General features: G+C 40.8%; 1 protein-coding gene across 3 annotated transcripts in view; it reads left to right on the forward strand.

Moving 5' to 3' along the window:
* NELL1 (neural EGFL like 1) overlaps positions 1 to 16,066 on the forward strand; it is an 853,170-nt gene that overhangs the window by 386,165 nt on the left and 450,939 nt on the right. For all 3 annotated transcript variants that reach the window (XM_082659859.1, XM_082659860.1, XM_082659861.1), the window contains one exon: positions 14,481 to 14,606. In XM_082659859.1, the coding sequence (XP_082515985.1) occupies positions 14,481 to 14,606 (126 nt within the window). The remainder of the gene's footprint in view (positions 1 to 14,480; positions 14,607 to 16,066) is intronic.

Genomic DNA, 16,066 nt, shown 5'->3' on the forward strand with positions numbered 1-16,066 from the left:
TGGTTCTTTCTTTTCTTCATCCCAACCATATGCCTGATCCTCTTCTTTACCACAGCAGCTCTGCTTAAATCTTTTCTTTTCAACAATACAGTGTTGTTAACTATACTAACCATGTTGTGCATTCCATCTCCATGACTTACTTGTCTTATGACCAGAAGTTTGACCCCTCTCACCCATTTTCACGCCTCCTCACCTCTGACAACCATCAGTCTGTTCTATGAGTTTGGATTTTTTTTTTTTCAGATCCCGCATGTAAATGAGATCATATGCTATTTTCTTTCTCTGTCTCACTGCACTTAGCATAATGCCCTCGAGGTCCCCCATCCCTGTTGTCACATATGCCAAGGTTTTCTACTTTTTTATGGCTGAATAACATTCCATCATGTGTGTGTGTGTGTATGTATATATCTATATCTACATATATCTAAATCTATATAGGTTTTCTTTATCCTTTTATCCATTGAAGGACACTTGTTTGCATGTCTTGGCTATTGTAAGTAATGCTTCAGTAAACACAAGGGTGTGTATACCTTTTTGAGATGGTGATTTTATTTCCTTTGCATAAATACCCAGATGTGGAATTGCTGGATCATGTGGTAGTTCTATTTTTAATTTTTAAAGGAACCTCCATACTGTTTTCCACAGTGGCTGCACCAATTTGCATTCTAAACAACAGTGCATAAGGGTTTCCTTTTCTTCACATCCTCACCAACACTTGTTTTTTCTTGTGTTTTGGATGAGAGCCCTTCTGACAGGTGTGAGGTGATAGCTCCATGTGGTTTTAATTTGTGTTTCCCTGATGATTAGGGATGTTGAGTACCTTTCATGGGACTCTTGGCCATTTATACGTCTTCTTTGGAAAAATGTTCAGGTCTTCTGTTTTTTAATCAGATTGACTTTTCTCTGTTGAATTGTATGAGTTCTTGTATATTTTGCATATTAAGCCCTTATCAGATATATGATTTGCATATATTTTCTCCTGTTCAGTAGGTGGCCTTTTCATTTTGTCGGTGGTTTCCTTTGCCGTATAGAAGCTTTTTTAATTTGGTGTAGGGTTTAATTCTGTTTTTTATATTGAGCTTCCAATTTAGATGTTATTCCAAATGGAGTTACTTCAGTATAGAGCAATATGTCGTAAATGTTTTTTTCATTGTCATCCCCCTAAGGTGTCTTTTTGACATTTTTTTCCTTATCGTTTACTCATGAAAATTTAATACCAGAGATATACTATATATCTGCTCCTGTGCTGTGGCCCTTTGGAGAATCACAAACTTTTAAAAATAGCTAAGATTTTTTTCACTCCCCCAAGAGCCCAGTTGAGAGTGAGGGTGTGAAGATTAAAGTATTACCTTGGGAGCCAGGTCTGCCTGGACTCGAGTTCTAGCTCTGCCCCCTCCTTGTTGGGTGACCTTGGGCAAGTTGCTTAGTCTCCCATGTCTCAATTTCCTCATCTATAGACTTGAAATTATGAAAAACCTACTTCAAAGGGTTATTATGAGAATTAAATTAGTTAATAAATGTAGACCAGTACCTGGTACTTGGTAAATGCTACACAAACGTTAACTATTATTATTTTTTAAACGGTTCTTCCATTTAAAAGTAGTTCAAGACCAGTAGATTGTATGAAAACCCGATTCTCTTCCATTTTCCTCCTTTTGAATTGTGTTTTCCATTGTACTTTTGAATTGTGTTTTTAGAGGAAAGTGGGTTATGAGTCATTATTCTGTGGATTTTTTCTCATTTCTCTTCATCCATTTATTTTAAAGTTTTTCAACAATCACTTTTCATAGGAGTCTGGACTTGGTGAATTTTAAGGACCACTTTAAATGCTTTATGGTTTCAGCTTTCATATTAGATAAGATGGATTCAGTCAGATGTGTAAAAATTTGGAGTTGGGAATAATGTTGATTTCAATTCAAGAAGATTGTTGCATCTAAGGAATCTCTTCATATGGGGAAAGGCACAGAGAAGTAGCTGTCCTTCCTGAGGACGTTCAGCTGAACATCATTCTTCATACAGGTGCTGGAAGACAAGGACTGGTTTTATTGAAACCCGGTTGTGTTCATTAACGAACTGCCCATAGGTCCACAGGCGCCTGTTTGTTTGTGTAATTCAGAGCCTGGTATTTAATCACTGGTTAATTTGATGCTGTAGTGAATCAGATATAAACCTCTGGCACCAAATCATTTATTTTTAAAAGACTGAGACCTCTGTGCCCTTTATTGTGACTGCATGGGAAAGGTGGTGAATAAATAATTTGACAAATTGTGGCTACAGGAAATTGCTATTTAATTAACTGAGGAAAGTGGATATGAGGAAGGGGAAGCTAAGGTGGCTTTGTAGAGAGGCAGAATAGAGTAGATACCAAGGTTCAAATTCTCTGAGGTCACCTTCCTGCTGTTTAACCCTCCATAAAATAAAATGAAAGTATTAATATATACCTATCCATATGGTACTTGTGAGGATGAAATGAAAGTATTAATATATACCTATCCATGTGGTACTTGTGAGGATGAAATGGGTTAATCCATGCAAAGTGCTTCATAACTATGGCACAAAGTAGTGATCAATAAATGCTACCTGTAGAAAGAATAGTGCAACCAGAGATAAAGAGGATGTAGATGCAGCTGGTGGTGCTGCAGTCTCCCATCTCATTCACTCTTGGCTAACTTTTGTGTATCTTTGTAAAGCAAAAGAATAACTGCCCAACATCTCTCCATTTTTCCCAACTCCCAGCCCCTGGTCATCACCAGTTTAGTAATTTCTATGAGTTTGGCTTTTTTAGATCCCACATATAAGTGGTATCTTATGGTGTTTGTCTTTCTCTGTCTGAGAGAGAAGTGCTTATTTCACTTAGCATAATACTCCCAAGGTTCATCCATGTTGTTGCAAATGGTAAGACTTCCTTCCTGTGGCTAAATGATATTCCATTGTGTGTGTGTGTGTTGTGTATCTCACATCTTTTTTCATTCATCTTTTGATGGTCAAAGAGTACAAACTTCTTAGTTATAAGATGAATACGTTCTTGGGATCTAATGTACAGAATGGTGATTATAATGAACAATACTGTATTATGTATTTGAAAGCTGCTAAGAAAGTAGGTCTGATGTCTTCTCACCACAAAATAGAAATGGTAATTATGTGACCTGATGGAGCTGTCAGCTAAAGCAGTGGTAGTGATCATTTTGCAACAGTAAGTGTATCAAATTTACACATTGTATACCTTAAGCTTCCACAATGTTATATGTCAATGATGTCTTAATAAAGCTGGAGGAAAAAGAAGAATTGCTGCCCAATCAAAGTGATAAGGGAAGGCCGTCAACATTTTATGAAGGCTTCTTCTTACCTTCTCAAGACCCACAACGAACATCTTTTGGGTGAAACCTTCCTCAGTAGTTTCTGATGGAATTAGCCGCTTCTTTTTCCGGTAGAACTTTGTTCATGTTCAGCTGACTGCCTCTTCCCTGGCTTAGGACTGGTTCTGTATGGTCTGGCTTTTTTCACTTAGTATAAAAGCCAGAATACAAGGACCACATCTCACTGACCTTCGGAATCGTTACTGCCTCTGGAATTCAGCAGTCTCTTAATAGCTCTTGAATTTGCTTTCCCAGGGGCAGGGAAGGCAAGAGACCATATAGCTTCCACATTTCCAACTGATTCATAACTCAGGAGGAAATCTTGGATCTTTTTGGAAGCGCTCAGTCGTTTTGTTGGTACCGTTGGCTGAAGTAGGGTTCAGATATTAATAGATTCAGGCAGGCTGGAGCACAGCCTACAGCTAAAGCTGAACGAGTCACCTTTCACTCAACGTACTTCTTTCCTTGCAGATAGATACTCAGCATCAGTTTGTGGATGCTCTCCAAGGTCAGAAAAACCAGCCTGGGAGAAAAAAAAAAAATCATAGAGAGGTATCTTACAATGCTCTTCCGATGTCAGCTAAAAATTGGTGTGCTGTGATTCCCAGTGGCACAAAGAGATGTTACTTTATGACAGTATTTAATTCTGAAATTGAGCCCAGCAGGGGGAGAAAACATCTTAGCATGAATTTGCAAATATCTGACATAGCTGTATATGGGAAATACTTTTAAAATATCAGAAAATCCAACGATCTAACTTCTACCTTATGATGTATTTAACCCTGTGGGAGAAGACTTCTTTACTATGCATGGGATGACCAAAAGGTTATTTGAATTTTTAATCTGCAGATATTTGATCTGGCAGGCAACATGTTTGTTTGACACATATCTTGGAATATGATGTAAAAATTCATCTCACCAGGCAACAGAAATTGAAAGGGTTATTGTATTAGTCAGTTGGAGCTGTCATAACAAAGTGTCGTCGACTGCATGGCTTAAACAACGGAAATTTACTCACAGTTCTGGAGGCTGGAAGTCTGAGATTAGGGTGCCAGCAGGGTTGGGTTCTGGTGAGGGCTCTCTTCCTGACTTGCACATTGCTGCTTTCTCCCTGTGTCCTCACGTGGCAGAGAGAGAGTACGCTCTTTCATGTCTCTTCTTTAAAAGGCACTGATCTCATCAGGAGGGCACCACTCTCATGACCTTATCTAAACCTAATTACCCCACAAGCGCCCCATCTCCAAATGCCATCACATTGGAGGTTAGTGAATAAACATAATGAATTTGCTGGGGGAACATAACTCAGTCCATAGACGTTATATAGGAAGCTCCCTAGATTGTCTTATTTTTCTCTTCTCTTCTCTTTTCTTGTCTTACTTTGTCCTTTCTTTGCCTTCCTATATTGTCTTTACTTCCTGTCATGTTCTCTCTCTTCCCCTCCCTCCCTCCCTTCTCCTCCTCCTTCCTTCCTTGCCCATTTCCATCCTCCCTTCCATCCTCCTTCCTCTCTCTCTCTCTCTTCCCACCCCTCTCTCTTACACCCCCCTGTCCCCCAAAGCTCCTTGTGATAACATGCTTCAAGGCACAGACATTTTGGGGTTGAATCTGATAGGCAGATGTGTTTTGCTTGGTTCAAAATATTTGAAAAAAAAAATGGAGGCACTATTTTAAAAAGTTAAATTAATACTAGGGTATGTAAATTCTCTAGAAAGATCAGAGATCTAGCCCACAGTCCCTGGGAGGCAATACTACAGAGTGATGAGTACAAACTCTGGAGTCAAGCTGCCTGAATTCACATCCCGGCAGTCCAGGTACGCCTCCTGGCTATGGGACCTTAGACAATTAACTGTCCATTCCTATGGCCCTAGTTTCTCATCTGTAAAGTGAAGATAACATTTCAAATTCTTCCACTGTCTTTCCGCCACTGAGGTTTAGTGTCATTTTCCATGTATCATTCGCCTTGCACAGTGTTTTTTACCTTGTAAGAGAAGAATCATTTCTTTGTTCTTGGAAGTAGAGAAGTGAAAACGATTGAGAGAGATTGGTAGAGTGAGGGAGGGAAGGGAGAGAAAGGTAGGTAGGTAGGGATTGATTTATATTTTAGGAAAAATAATATATACCTTATTTATTTGGGGGAAGGGGCATATTTTGCGCGTATATCTTCTACCTGGCTTCTGTTGGCATTTGGTTTATATTTCTGATTCCATAGGCATTTAATTTCTCTCCCCTTGCTTTAGGAAGAAAACAATAATTATAGAGAAGCACGGAATATTGGATAAAGCACTAACTCCAGAGTTAGAAGACCTTGATTCTGTTACCAGCTCACTGATTATCTGTGTACCTTTGGGCAAGTCAGAATTCTTCTCTAGGTCTTTATTTTCTCATTGAAAGAGGTCATAATAATTCATATCTTGTCTGCTTCACTGGATTTTTATAAGTTCAAATCAGAGACCATATAGGCCCTCACTTTACAAAATACCCAGTGTGACACAGTTGGGAGAGTACTGACAGTTCTAATATCAATCCCAGTGCCACCATGTTTTTATAACTCATGATTTCTGAAAAGTCAGGAGATTAAAGTCTGGTAGAATTCCTCTGCGAGTTATCTTGCTAGTCCCTGGAGGGCTTGTCCCGAGCTGTGCTTTTGTTTGAATGTCTGTTGCTAGTCCTGGCTGTTCTTCATTTTCTGGGGAGACGCCATCTCAGTTGAAACAGGTATCAAGGAACAGTGTGAAGGTTCAGGTCATCTTAGTAGTATTTTCTAGGACTTGTGTCTTGGAAAAGACATCTGGAACATCTTCAAGCTCATTGAAACAGGATGAAAGCAGGTGGCCCAGAATATAATGCTACGGAAGCAGGGTTTATGATGAATTGTGAGGACAGAAACACCTGAATGTGTCAAGAACTTTAGAACCAGGGAAGTCTTTAGATGCTCTCTGATCCAACTCACCATTTTATAAATGGGAAAACTGATGTCTAGAGAAGTGCCCAGTGCTAGGGTTAACTAATAGAAAGAGCAAGAATAGAGCTTGACTCTTGACTGTCAATCTAGCACTCGTGTCCAACAGTCAGAGTGGAAGAAGTGTGCTCTTTTTTTTTTTTTTGCGATACGCGGGCCTCTCACTGTTGTGGCCTCTCCCGTTGCGGAGCACAGGCTCTGGACGAGCAGGCTCAGTGGCCATGGCCCACGAGCCCAGCCATTCCGTGGCATGTGGAATCTTCCCGGACCGGGGCACGAACCCGTGTCCCCTACATTGGCAGGCGGACTCTCAACCACTACGCCACCAGGGAAGCCCCGAAGTGTGCTCTTGAAGTCACAGAAACCTGGGGTGAAATTGTAGGTGCTCTCCATTGTCGTTTCTGATGGCAGTCCATTGGATGGTTGGGGATAATGAAATGAGATGCACACAGTTCTAGGCACAGAGCACAGTCTCAATAAATATTGATTTTCTTTGTTTACTCTGTTTCTTTTTTAAATGTGCACAGGGAGTGGGGCATAACTTCTCCCCCTACTCCCCCCTCGCCCCACTCTCTGCATCCAACCCTCTCTGGGCTGCCTTTTTCTAGGAAATTCTTATGTAACTAGTCTGAGTAGATCACACTGTTTTATTTAGAGAATTCTTTGCATTTGCTTCTATCTTTGCTACCCAAGCTCTACACTCTAATTTAATGACGACGATGCCAAATTCAGCTCTGTTTGTTCTGAACAGTCTTATGCAGATGGATGCTGGTGATATGTGAAGAATCATGCCACATCAGATTTCACTTGAAAGTCCATAGGCATACCTTCTTAAAACAAAAACAAACTACTTTATTTTCCTGGGAAGGGACATAAATCATGTATTTTTGTTACCCCAGAAGACCAACAGAGGACAAGCACTGATATTTCAAAGGTGACAAGCAATCTATAAGAAGGAATCACAATCTGAGCCCCATTATACTCCAGCTGATATATACTGCAGTGGGGTTTATAGGTGTTTCTCTAACAATATTTAATAAAAGACCCAGGCCCCTTTGTCACTAGTTTCTAATCCTACAGGGGGCCTTCAGTAGTCTTAAGCATCCTGAGTTAAGGTTGTATCAAGGGTTCCAGCTCAGAGCAGAATGCTATCACCTGTTTTGGGGTCCTGGATCTCTGGAGTCTAAAGTTTGAAAGTATTAGGATTTAATATAAAAGAGCCACAGAAGCGGTGATGCACAGTACAGCTTTACTATTTTAACAGAGAGTGTAATACGAAACAAATGTCATGAACAGTATTGCACATGGACATAGAATTTGGAGATCTGCCTGTTTCCATACACTTTGTGATGGCATCAGCCACGTGTAACATAGTCACAGGATCGAAAAGTTACGGAGGGCTAAAACTGGCCCAGCGAAATCAATGCCAACTTTGAAGGGAGACTGTGGATTCAAACCCAGGGTCTTAGGCTTACTGACTTTATGCCTTGGACAAGTGATCTAATAATCTCTGAGCCTTGGTTTCCTCATCTTGACATGGGGGTATCTATCTCCTATAGTAAGTAGTCAAGTGGAATAAATGGGGTGATGGGATGCTACCTGTGGAGTACCTAGCATAGTGTCTCATATGTTGAAATGACAGCTACTGGGTATTAACCAGGTGCTAGGGGCTGTTCCTAGTTTTACCTTTTGAGATTAGCAACTATTAGCCTCTTATTCATTTTGGTATCATACTGTGCTTAATGATGTGTTTTAAAATTTTTATCCATTCATCCTTCTGGTAGTCACCTTAACTGTGGTTCTTAGAAATTCTTGCTAGACTGATCCAAACCTTTAGATTGAGCCTGGCCTTCAGTGTGTTCAACTTCTCCTTTGAAGTTCAGTCTCAGACATTGCCTCTTCTTGCCTTCTGGCTTTTGGGTAAATATGAGACTGGAAAGGACCATTGCTTGAGAGAGGGACCTGCTTTAGGCAAAGCACCATCACCACTTGGGCAAAAGTCAGATGGCTTTTCAGGTTTATATTTAAAAACCTCATTGTGGGACTTCCCTGGTGGCACAGTGGTTAAGAATCACCTGACAATGCACGGGACGCGGGTTTGAGCCCTGGTCCAGGAAGATCCCACATGCCTGCCGTGGAGCAACTAAGCCCGTGCGCCACAACTAGTGAGCCTGCACTCTAGAGCCTGCGAGCCACAACTACTGAGCCCGCATGTCACAACTACAAGCCCGTGCGCGTAGAGCCCGTGCTCTGCAACAAAGAGAAGCCACTGCAGTGAGAAGCCCGTGCACCGCATCGAAGAGTAGCCCCCGCTCGCTGCAACTAGAGAAAGCCCGCACGCAGCAACGAAGACCCAATGCAGCCAAAAATAAATAAATAAATGTATATATTAAAAAAAAGAAAAAAAAGCCTCATTGCTTTGGGCTCACTCAGTTTCTCTCTCTGAGCATCAGGTCATTCTTTAATTGGGGAGTTCTGTTTGTTTTTTTCTTTCTTTTTTTGGGGTAACTATTCATGACCTTTTAGGATCTTTTGTCTGTGAACAAAAAGCATTTGTCCTAGGCTCGTTTTGAAAAATCTCAGTTGTTTTCTATGTCTCAAGATTTTCTCAGGATATCCCAGGTCTCTGAAGATGTTAATTCTGTTTTGATTCTCTGCATAACCAGACTTGCTTGTGAAGCACTCTTGAATCCTCTTGAAACTGTCTCCAGGCTTGTGCCTTCCCCTGAGGATGGAGAGGCAATCTTTCTTAGGCAGATGTGTCTCCCCTCCATCCCCTGTCCCCATCCTCAAGCTAGGGGAATTGTCAGTTCCTTACTTTCTTCCATCCTCTTGTCTCAAGGGACCTAACCTATGACTCTAAACACTTTTTCTCTCCCTACCCTCATTTTTACCAGGAACTGATTTTTATATCTGCTGTTTGTGTGATAGAAGATAAGCAACAAAGATAAGGTTGTGACAGTTTAATTTCCTGGTACATTTGTCAACTTTTCTGCCTTACTTTGGTTCTTCCTCTTTCTGGACTGGTACCAGAGCATTATTAGATATGCAAGGGCTGGAATTACCAATGGTATGAATTGAAAACAAAAGCAACTCAAAGACACATCAGCAGAGTGGCAGGGATGTGTGGCCATGGGGTCCTAGGTGGCTCGCAGAGAGCAAGGGTTGGATAAACCTATGTGAGAAATTCTCTCTGGGGTTTCCTAACATCCCCTTTCTGATTTTTGAAAATATTTTTACTCAGGGCCTTGGCATCCTATGAAACAAGGAGATAGCTTAGCTGTTTGAATCAAAATAAACTTGTTATGGCCAGGTAACTCCTTCAAATCTAGATGAGGCAGACAGCTCTCAGCAGTTATGCAGTGGCCTGAGGGAGATGAGTCAGGAGTTTCTCTCTGGGAGGAGCTGACAAGGGTCCATGACAGAGAAACAGTCATTGCCATCAGCAGCCTGGTTGGCAGCTGTGGCCCATGGGTGGAAGATTGAATTGCCTCTGAGGCAAGTCCTGACTAGTTTCTCATCTTAAAAAATGGCTGGGCATCCTAGCAGTACAGAATGAGTTCAGTGTGGCTGCATCTCTGTGAGTAAAATACCAGTGTGACTTAGCCTTCAGCTGGCCCTGCTCCAATCCACTCTCTTCACTACAGCCGAGTGATATTTTGAGAACAGAAATTGGACTGTGTCACCACCGTGATTAAAGCCCAGGCTCCTTTACGTGGCCTCCAGGGCCCAGCAGGGTCTGGCCCAAGCTCATCTTTCCAGTTTCTCTTCAACTAGGCAAAGTTCCCTCCTCTAACGAATTCTTCTTATTCTTCTCTATCTGGTATGTTACTCACCTCCCCTTCACCTGTTTCATTTCTATTTCAGGTCTTGGATGAGCAATCACTTCCGTAGAGAATCCTTCTCTGAACCTCTCAGACTAGGTCAAATCCCCATGAATTGATCTCACGTTATCGGTAGAACATATAAGTTCTGCTCAGTGCCTTGCCAGGCTATGAGGTCCATGATGGAGTTTTGTTCATCACTCTGCCTCAAAGTGTAGTAGAGGGCTAATTAGTGTTCTTTGAACGTACAGACTAAATGGTCCTCTCCCTTTCTAACTCTGCAATGACAAAAAGTTTAGCCCCTGTAGTTTCCCTTCTGTTTCCTCACCTCCAATCTCTAAGCTGAATTTCTGTTCATCTTTCAAGGTCAAGCTTAATGATCTTCTTTGAGATGTTTCTCATGGTCATTCTTTGTACTAGTCAGAGTAGGCTCAGTGGCTTAAACTAACAAAAGCATATTTCTAGGTCATGAAACGTGTCCATCATGCTGGTCTGGTGACCTGCTCCTCATTCAGGGAGCCAGGCTGAAAGAGACTTCATCTCTGTGCTCCCACACTTTCCAAAAAAGAAAGAAGGAAATGCGTTAAGCCTGATGCTAGCCCTTAATCTTTCCACCCCGGGGTGGTATGCCCCTGCTCAGATTCATGCTTTGTCATATAGCCATGCTTAGTTTTGAAGAGGATGGGGAAGTACAGTTGTATTATGTGCCCAGGAAGAGGAAAACTGGTAATACTGGATGAACAGTACTAATGCTGACTAGCCCCCTCCTATACCTGGCTTTTCTTGGTGTCCTAGTCTCTCACTTACAATGATCGATTCTTCTCCTCTCACATAGTCATATGAAAGACCTTGTAATCAACGAAATCACCTTTGAACTCTTAATGTCAAGCACATTACTCTATAACTCCATCTCCTAGCTTCCCAGCTCACACGCTCCAGTACTCTCACTGGCATAGTTCCTTGCCTCCATCAGGATTCCTGCTGCTGTTAGGGTTCACTTAGGAAGCAAACTCTGAGATGGAGACTGGCATGCAGGAAGTTTGTTAGGGAGTGCTGTAGGGGTGAACATATATGGGGGAAGGGAAAGATACAGGATTGGGCAGAGGGCGGATTTAGCTCATCTCAGTGAGTTCTCTGAACCTGGGATAGTCCTTTACACTTATCTTGAGTTGGGGTAAAGGAGAACCAGCCTCCATTGAAGGTTGTCCTGAGGACGGCAGTGTAACTAAGGATAAGGCAGCTCGATTCAGTCAAGGACAGTTTTCCTAAAAGGCTAACAGCTGAAGATCGTTAGCAGGCGGTACTTCAGGCAGCTGGGGGAATAAGTTCTTCAGTTGTGAGGAGAGATCTGGGCAGTACATTTCAACTGTCTACATCCATCTTACTGTCATCACTTCTGTCCTTAATAGCTGAGGTTCCTTGGTATCTCATTATCATCAGCTCTTTTTTTTTGCAACCTCAATTCCCTTATTTCTCTTTTTACCTATCCTGTTTGTTTAAAAACTCATCTCTGGGTACACCTAACTTTCCAAGTACCCTGCCCCTACCCCAGATATCTGGATGAGACAGGAAAAAAACACATGGCCATGCTGACTGCTCTCACTTAATATTTATGGCCACAAATCACACATGCCTCTGCAGCCACCTAGTATACTCTATAGTAAATTCTCTTTCCTTCTTTCCAAAATGATTATTTCATAACTTTTCCCCTTTCCTTAAACATCCGATACCTCCTTCCTCTCCTAGTTCTCTTTCTTCTCGTTTCACTGAGGAAATAAAAAAACAAGTAAAGGAGAACTACTTCATCTTTCCACCACCCAATATGCCAACTTATCTCCACCTCTTCCCTTATCTCTTGGTTTCATTCTTGTTGTGAAGATGACTTCCTCCATCTGTGGACTGGAACACAACTCCTCTTGCCTCCCCAGGACTTGACTTCTGCAAAGATCTGTTCTCTCTTCTATACTGTCAATTTTCTTCACTAGTGTTGAATCATTCCCAATGGCGTGTAAACTCACTGTGATCTTTTCCATCACGAGAGAGTCTTTAAACAAGACTGTCTTTCATCATCGAGTCTCCCTAGAGTTACTGTTTCAGTTTTTCTTCTCTTGATGACAAAATATCTCAAAAAGTTTGCCTTGTTTCTCTGTCTCCTTCATCTTTCATTCTTTCTTTAATTGACTCCAGTCAGGCTTTGCCAGCCACTTTCCCCAAACTACTCTTACCAGGCCAAGGGCAGCAGTGAACTTCTTGCCAAATCCAATGGTTAATTCTCTTCCTATCTTATTCAACTTTCTCAGCATCACGTGACAAAACTGACCATTACTCCTTTCTTGAAACATTTTTCCTCTTGACTTTCATGATATCCACTCTTCTGTAAAGCAAAATTTCTTTTTATGGCCGAGTAATATTCCATTGTATATATGTGCCACATCTTCTTTATCCATTCATCTGTTGATGGACACTTAGGTTGCTTCCATGTCCTGGCTATTGTAAATAGAGCTGCAATGAACATTGTGGTACATGTCTCTTTTTGAATTATGGATTTCTCAGGGTATATGCCTAGTAGTGGGATTGCTGGGTCATATGGTAGTTCTATTTTTAGTTTTTTAAGGAATCTCCATACTGTTCTCCACAGTGGCTCTATGAATTTACATTCTCACCAACAGTGCAAGAGAGTTCCCTTTTCTCCACACCCTCTCCAGCATTTATTGTTTCTAGATTTTTTGATGATGGCCATTCTGACCAGTGTGAGGTGATATGTCATTGTAGTTTTGATTTGCATTTCTCTAATAATTAGTGATGTTGAGCATCCTTTCATGTATTTGTTGGTAATCTGATATCTTCTTTGGAGAAATGTCTATTTAGGTCTTCTGCCCATTTTTGGATTGGGTTGTTTTTTTGTTATTGAGCTGCATGAGCTGCTTGTATATTTTGGAGATTAATCCTTTGTCAGTTGGTTCGTTTGCAAATATTTTCTCCCATTCTGAGGGTTGTCTTTTGGTCTTGTTTATAGTTTCCTTTGCTGTGCAAAAGCTTTGAAGTTTCATTAGGTCCCATTTGTTTATTTTTGTTTTCATTTCCATTTCTCTAGGAGGTGGGTCAAAAAGGATCTTGCTGTGATTTATGTCATAGAGTGTTCTGCCTATGTTTTCCTCTAAGAGTTTTATAGTGTCCGGCCTTTCATTTAGGTCTTTAATCCATTTTGAGTTTATTTTTGTGTATGGTGGTAGGGAGTGTTCTAATTTCATTCTATTATATGTAGCTCTTCAGTTTTCCCAGCACCACTTATTGAAGAGGCTGTCTTTTCTCCATTGTATATTCTTGCCTCCTTTATCAAAGATAAGGTGACCATATGTGTGTGGGTTTATCTCTGGGCTTTCTGTCCTGTTCCATTGATCTATATTTCTGTTTTTGTGCCAGTACCATACTTTCTTGATGACTGTAGCTTTGTAGTATAGTCTGAAGTCTGGGAGCCTGATTCCTCCAGCTCCATTTTTCATTCTCAAGATTGCTTTGGCTATTCAGGGTCTTTTGTGTTTCCATACAAATTGTGAAATTTTTTGTTCTAGTTCTGTGAAAAATGCCATTGGTCGTTTGATAGGGATTGCATTGAATCTGTAGGTTGCTGTAAAGCCATTTTTGAAAACATAAATTCCAGAAAATACTAAACTCTTTACTTAAGGTTGTAGGTTATCTTAATTCTTACCATGAACTTTTTATGAGAAAGCAGTGGTGCTCTGATCTCCATTCCAAAGAGAAAAGATCTTTTTTGTTGAATCAGCCCATTATTCTTTGACATGGGATGCATCTCCAGGTTAAGGGGTGAAAGACATTAATTTGCATTAGACAGTAGCTACAGTCTGTATTCACAGTACAACGTGGGAGAAAGTGGCTACACCATCATTTTGTAACAGATGGATTAAAGCATGTGTTAGTAAGAAAAACAAGCAGAGAGGGGCTCGATTCCATGCAACACCATGTACAGTGGACACCTAATAAATATTCATTGGTATCAATGCCTGGACACAGAACTCCTTGATTTTGGACATTTAAAACAAGCATCTTTCTTGGTTAGAGATTACTAATAACATATTCAGTCTTCATACTTAGGTTCTTCACTGTTGTGTCCCACCATGCATCTTTCTAGAAATATTTTCAGTTTAAGATGGGATCTTCTGCATCAGCTGAATTTGCACTTAAGCTTTTGTGTTTAACACATCTTGCTTTTTCTCTTGGCTTCAATGGGCATTCGCTTTTTCTAATTTCATTGTAAGATGATTACGTTCCGGTTCAACCATCTGACTAACCGTGATATTGCTTCTCTTTTTTCTCCTTCAGATATTGATGAGTGTGCGGCTAAGATGCATTACTGTCATGCCAACACTGTGTGTGTCAACTTGCCTGGGTTATATCGCTGTGACTGTGTCCCAGGATACATTCGCGTGGATGACTTCTCTTGTACTGGTGAGCATTAAGAAGTTGCTTTTCTGATTCAGTCCTTCTCTGTGCCGTATCTGTGTCATTACATTTAGCTCTAAGTACACTAAGTACTATTTTCAACTAAGTAGTTCTTCTCTTGCATTATCTTATCATCAACTTTTTAGGAATGAAGTGATAATAAGAGAAATTTTGTCGGCCTAATTTATTTCCACTCCCAGTATTTCTGTCTCTGTGTGTGTGCGTGCGTGCATGGGTATATGGTTTGAAATTGAAGACCCAGTTGCCTATGGTAACACTGAAGGACTTAGAGAGAGACATCAGTTCCAAATTGAGAAAAGTATCAAACTGTTTTCCTTCCATCAAGGTGAAATGTGTTTTTATGTGAGAAAATGTACTTTGTTCTCGTTGGGAAAGATAAGAGGTTAAATTTAAAGCAGGAGCGAGAGTATCTGGTGGGCACGGATTGGGTATATGGGAGCCAGTCAAGACTTTTCACTGACATATGCTATTGTCAGTTTTGTCCCTCTTCTTCCCTTTATCACTGGGCTGTGAATACAAAACTGGAACTCCATGGACTGTGGTCACTGCCTCTGTGTGAGCAGTGCTGGCTTGGTGGGCATTTGGTTTGGGGTTCCATTATCATTCAAATCACGAACACAGAGACAGGAACAGTAAATTGGTTAAGGGTGGTAGAAGATTCTGAGTCTTTCTTCTCTTGGATGAAATGTCTTTGAATGCCTAATCTGTAACCTATAAGGAAGGTGCTCCCTGAATACATGATTTCAGTCATGCTGTGTATTTCTCTGACTCTTGGCATCTTTCTCTTTGTCCTAATGACTGATATATAAAAAATGATTTCTTTTTAAACTAATTCATTTATTTTAATTTATTTAAAAAATTTTAAATTTATTTTCACTCACAGTGGAATTCCACTCTTAATATATTTTATTTTAATTTTATTTTTATTTTTTTTTAAATTTATTTATTTATTTATTTTTGGCTGCGTTAGGTCCTCATTGCTGCACGTGGGCTTGCTTTTAGTTGTGGCGAATGGGGGCTACTCTTCGTTGCGGTATGTGGGCTTCTCATTGCGGTGGCTTCTCTTGTTGTGGAGCATGGGCTCTAGGCGTGTGGGCTTCAGTAGTTGTGGCACGTGGGCTCAGTAGTTGTGGCACACGGGCTTAGTTGCTCCGCGGTATATGGGATCTTCCTGGGCTCGAACCCGTGTCCCCTGCACTGGCAGGTGGATTCTTAACCACTGCGCCACCAGGGAAGCCCCAATATATTTTATTTTGAATGGCCTTTTCAGAGGTGTAAAAAGTTATAAAAGTTTGAGAAGCATGTTTGTATGTCCAAATACTTTTGCCATTGATTGTTGTATATTTTTACGTTACTGTTCTTTGGCTAAAGGATTTCAGATTGATGCAAGATTCTGACTCCTGCAGTAGACCAAATATTGTTTACCTGTCTTTTATGTATTATTA

This window comes from Grampus griseus, assembly GCF_964374135.1.
Source record: "Grampus griseus genome assembly, chromosome: 8".
NCBI lineage: Eukaryota > Metazoa > Chordata > Mammalia > Artiodactyla > Delphinidae > Grampus > Grampus griseus.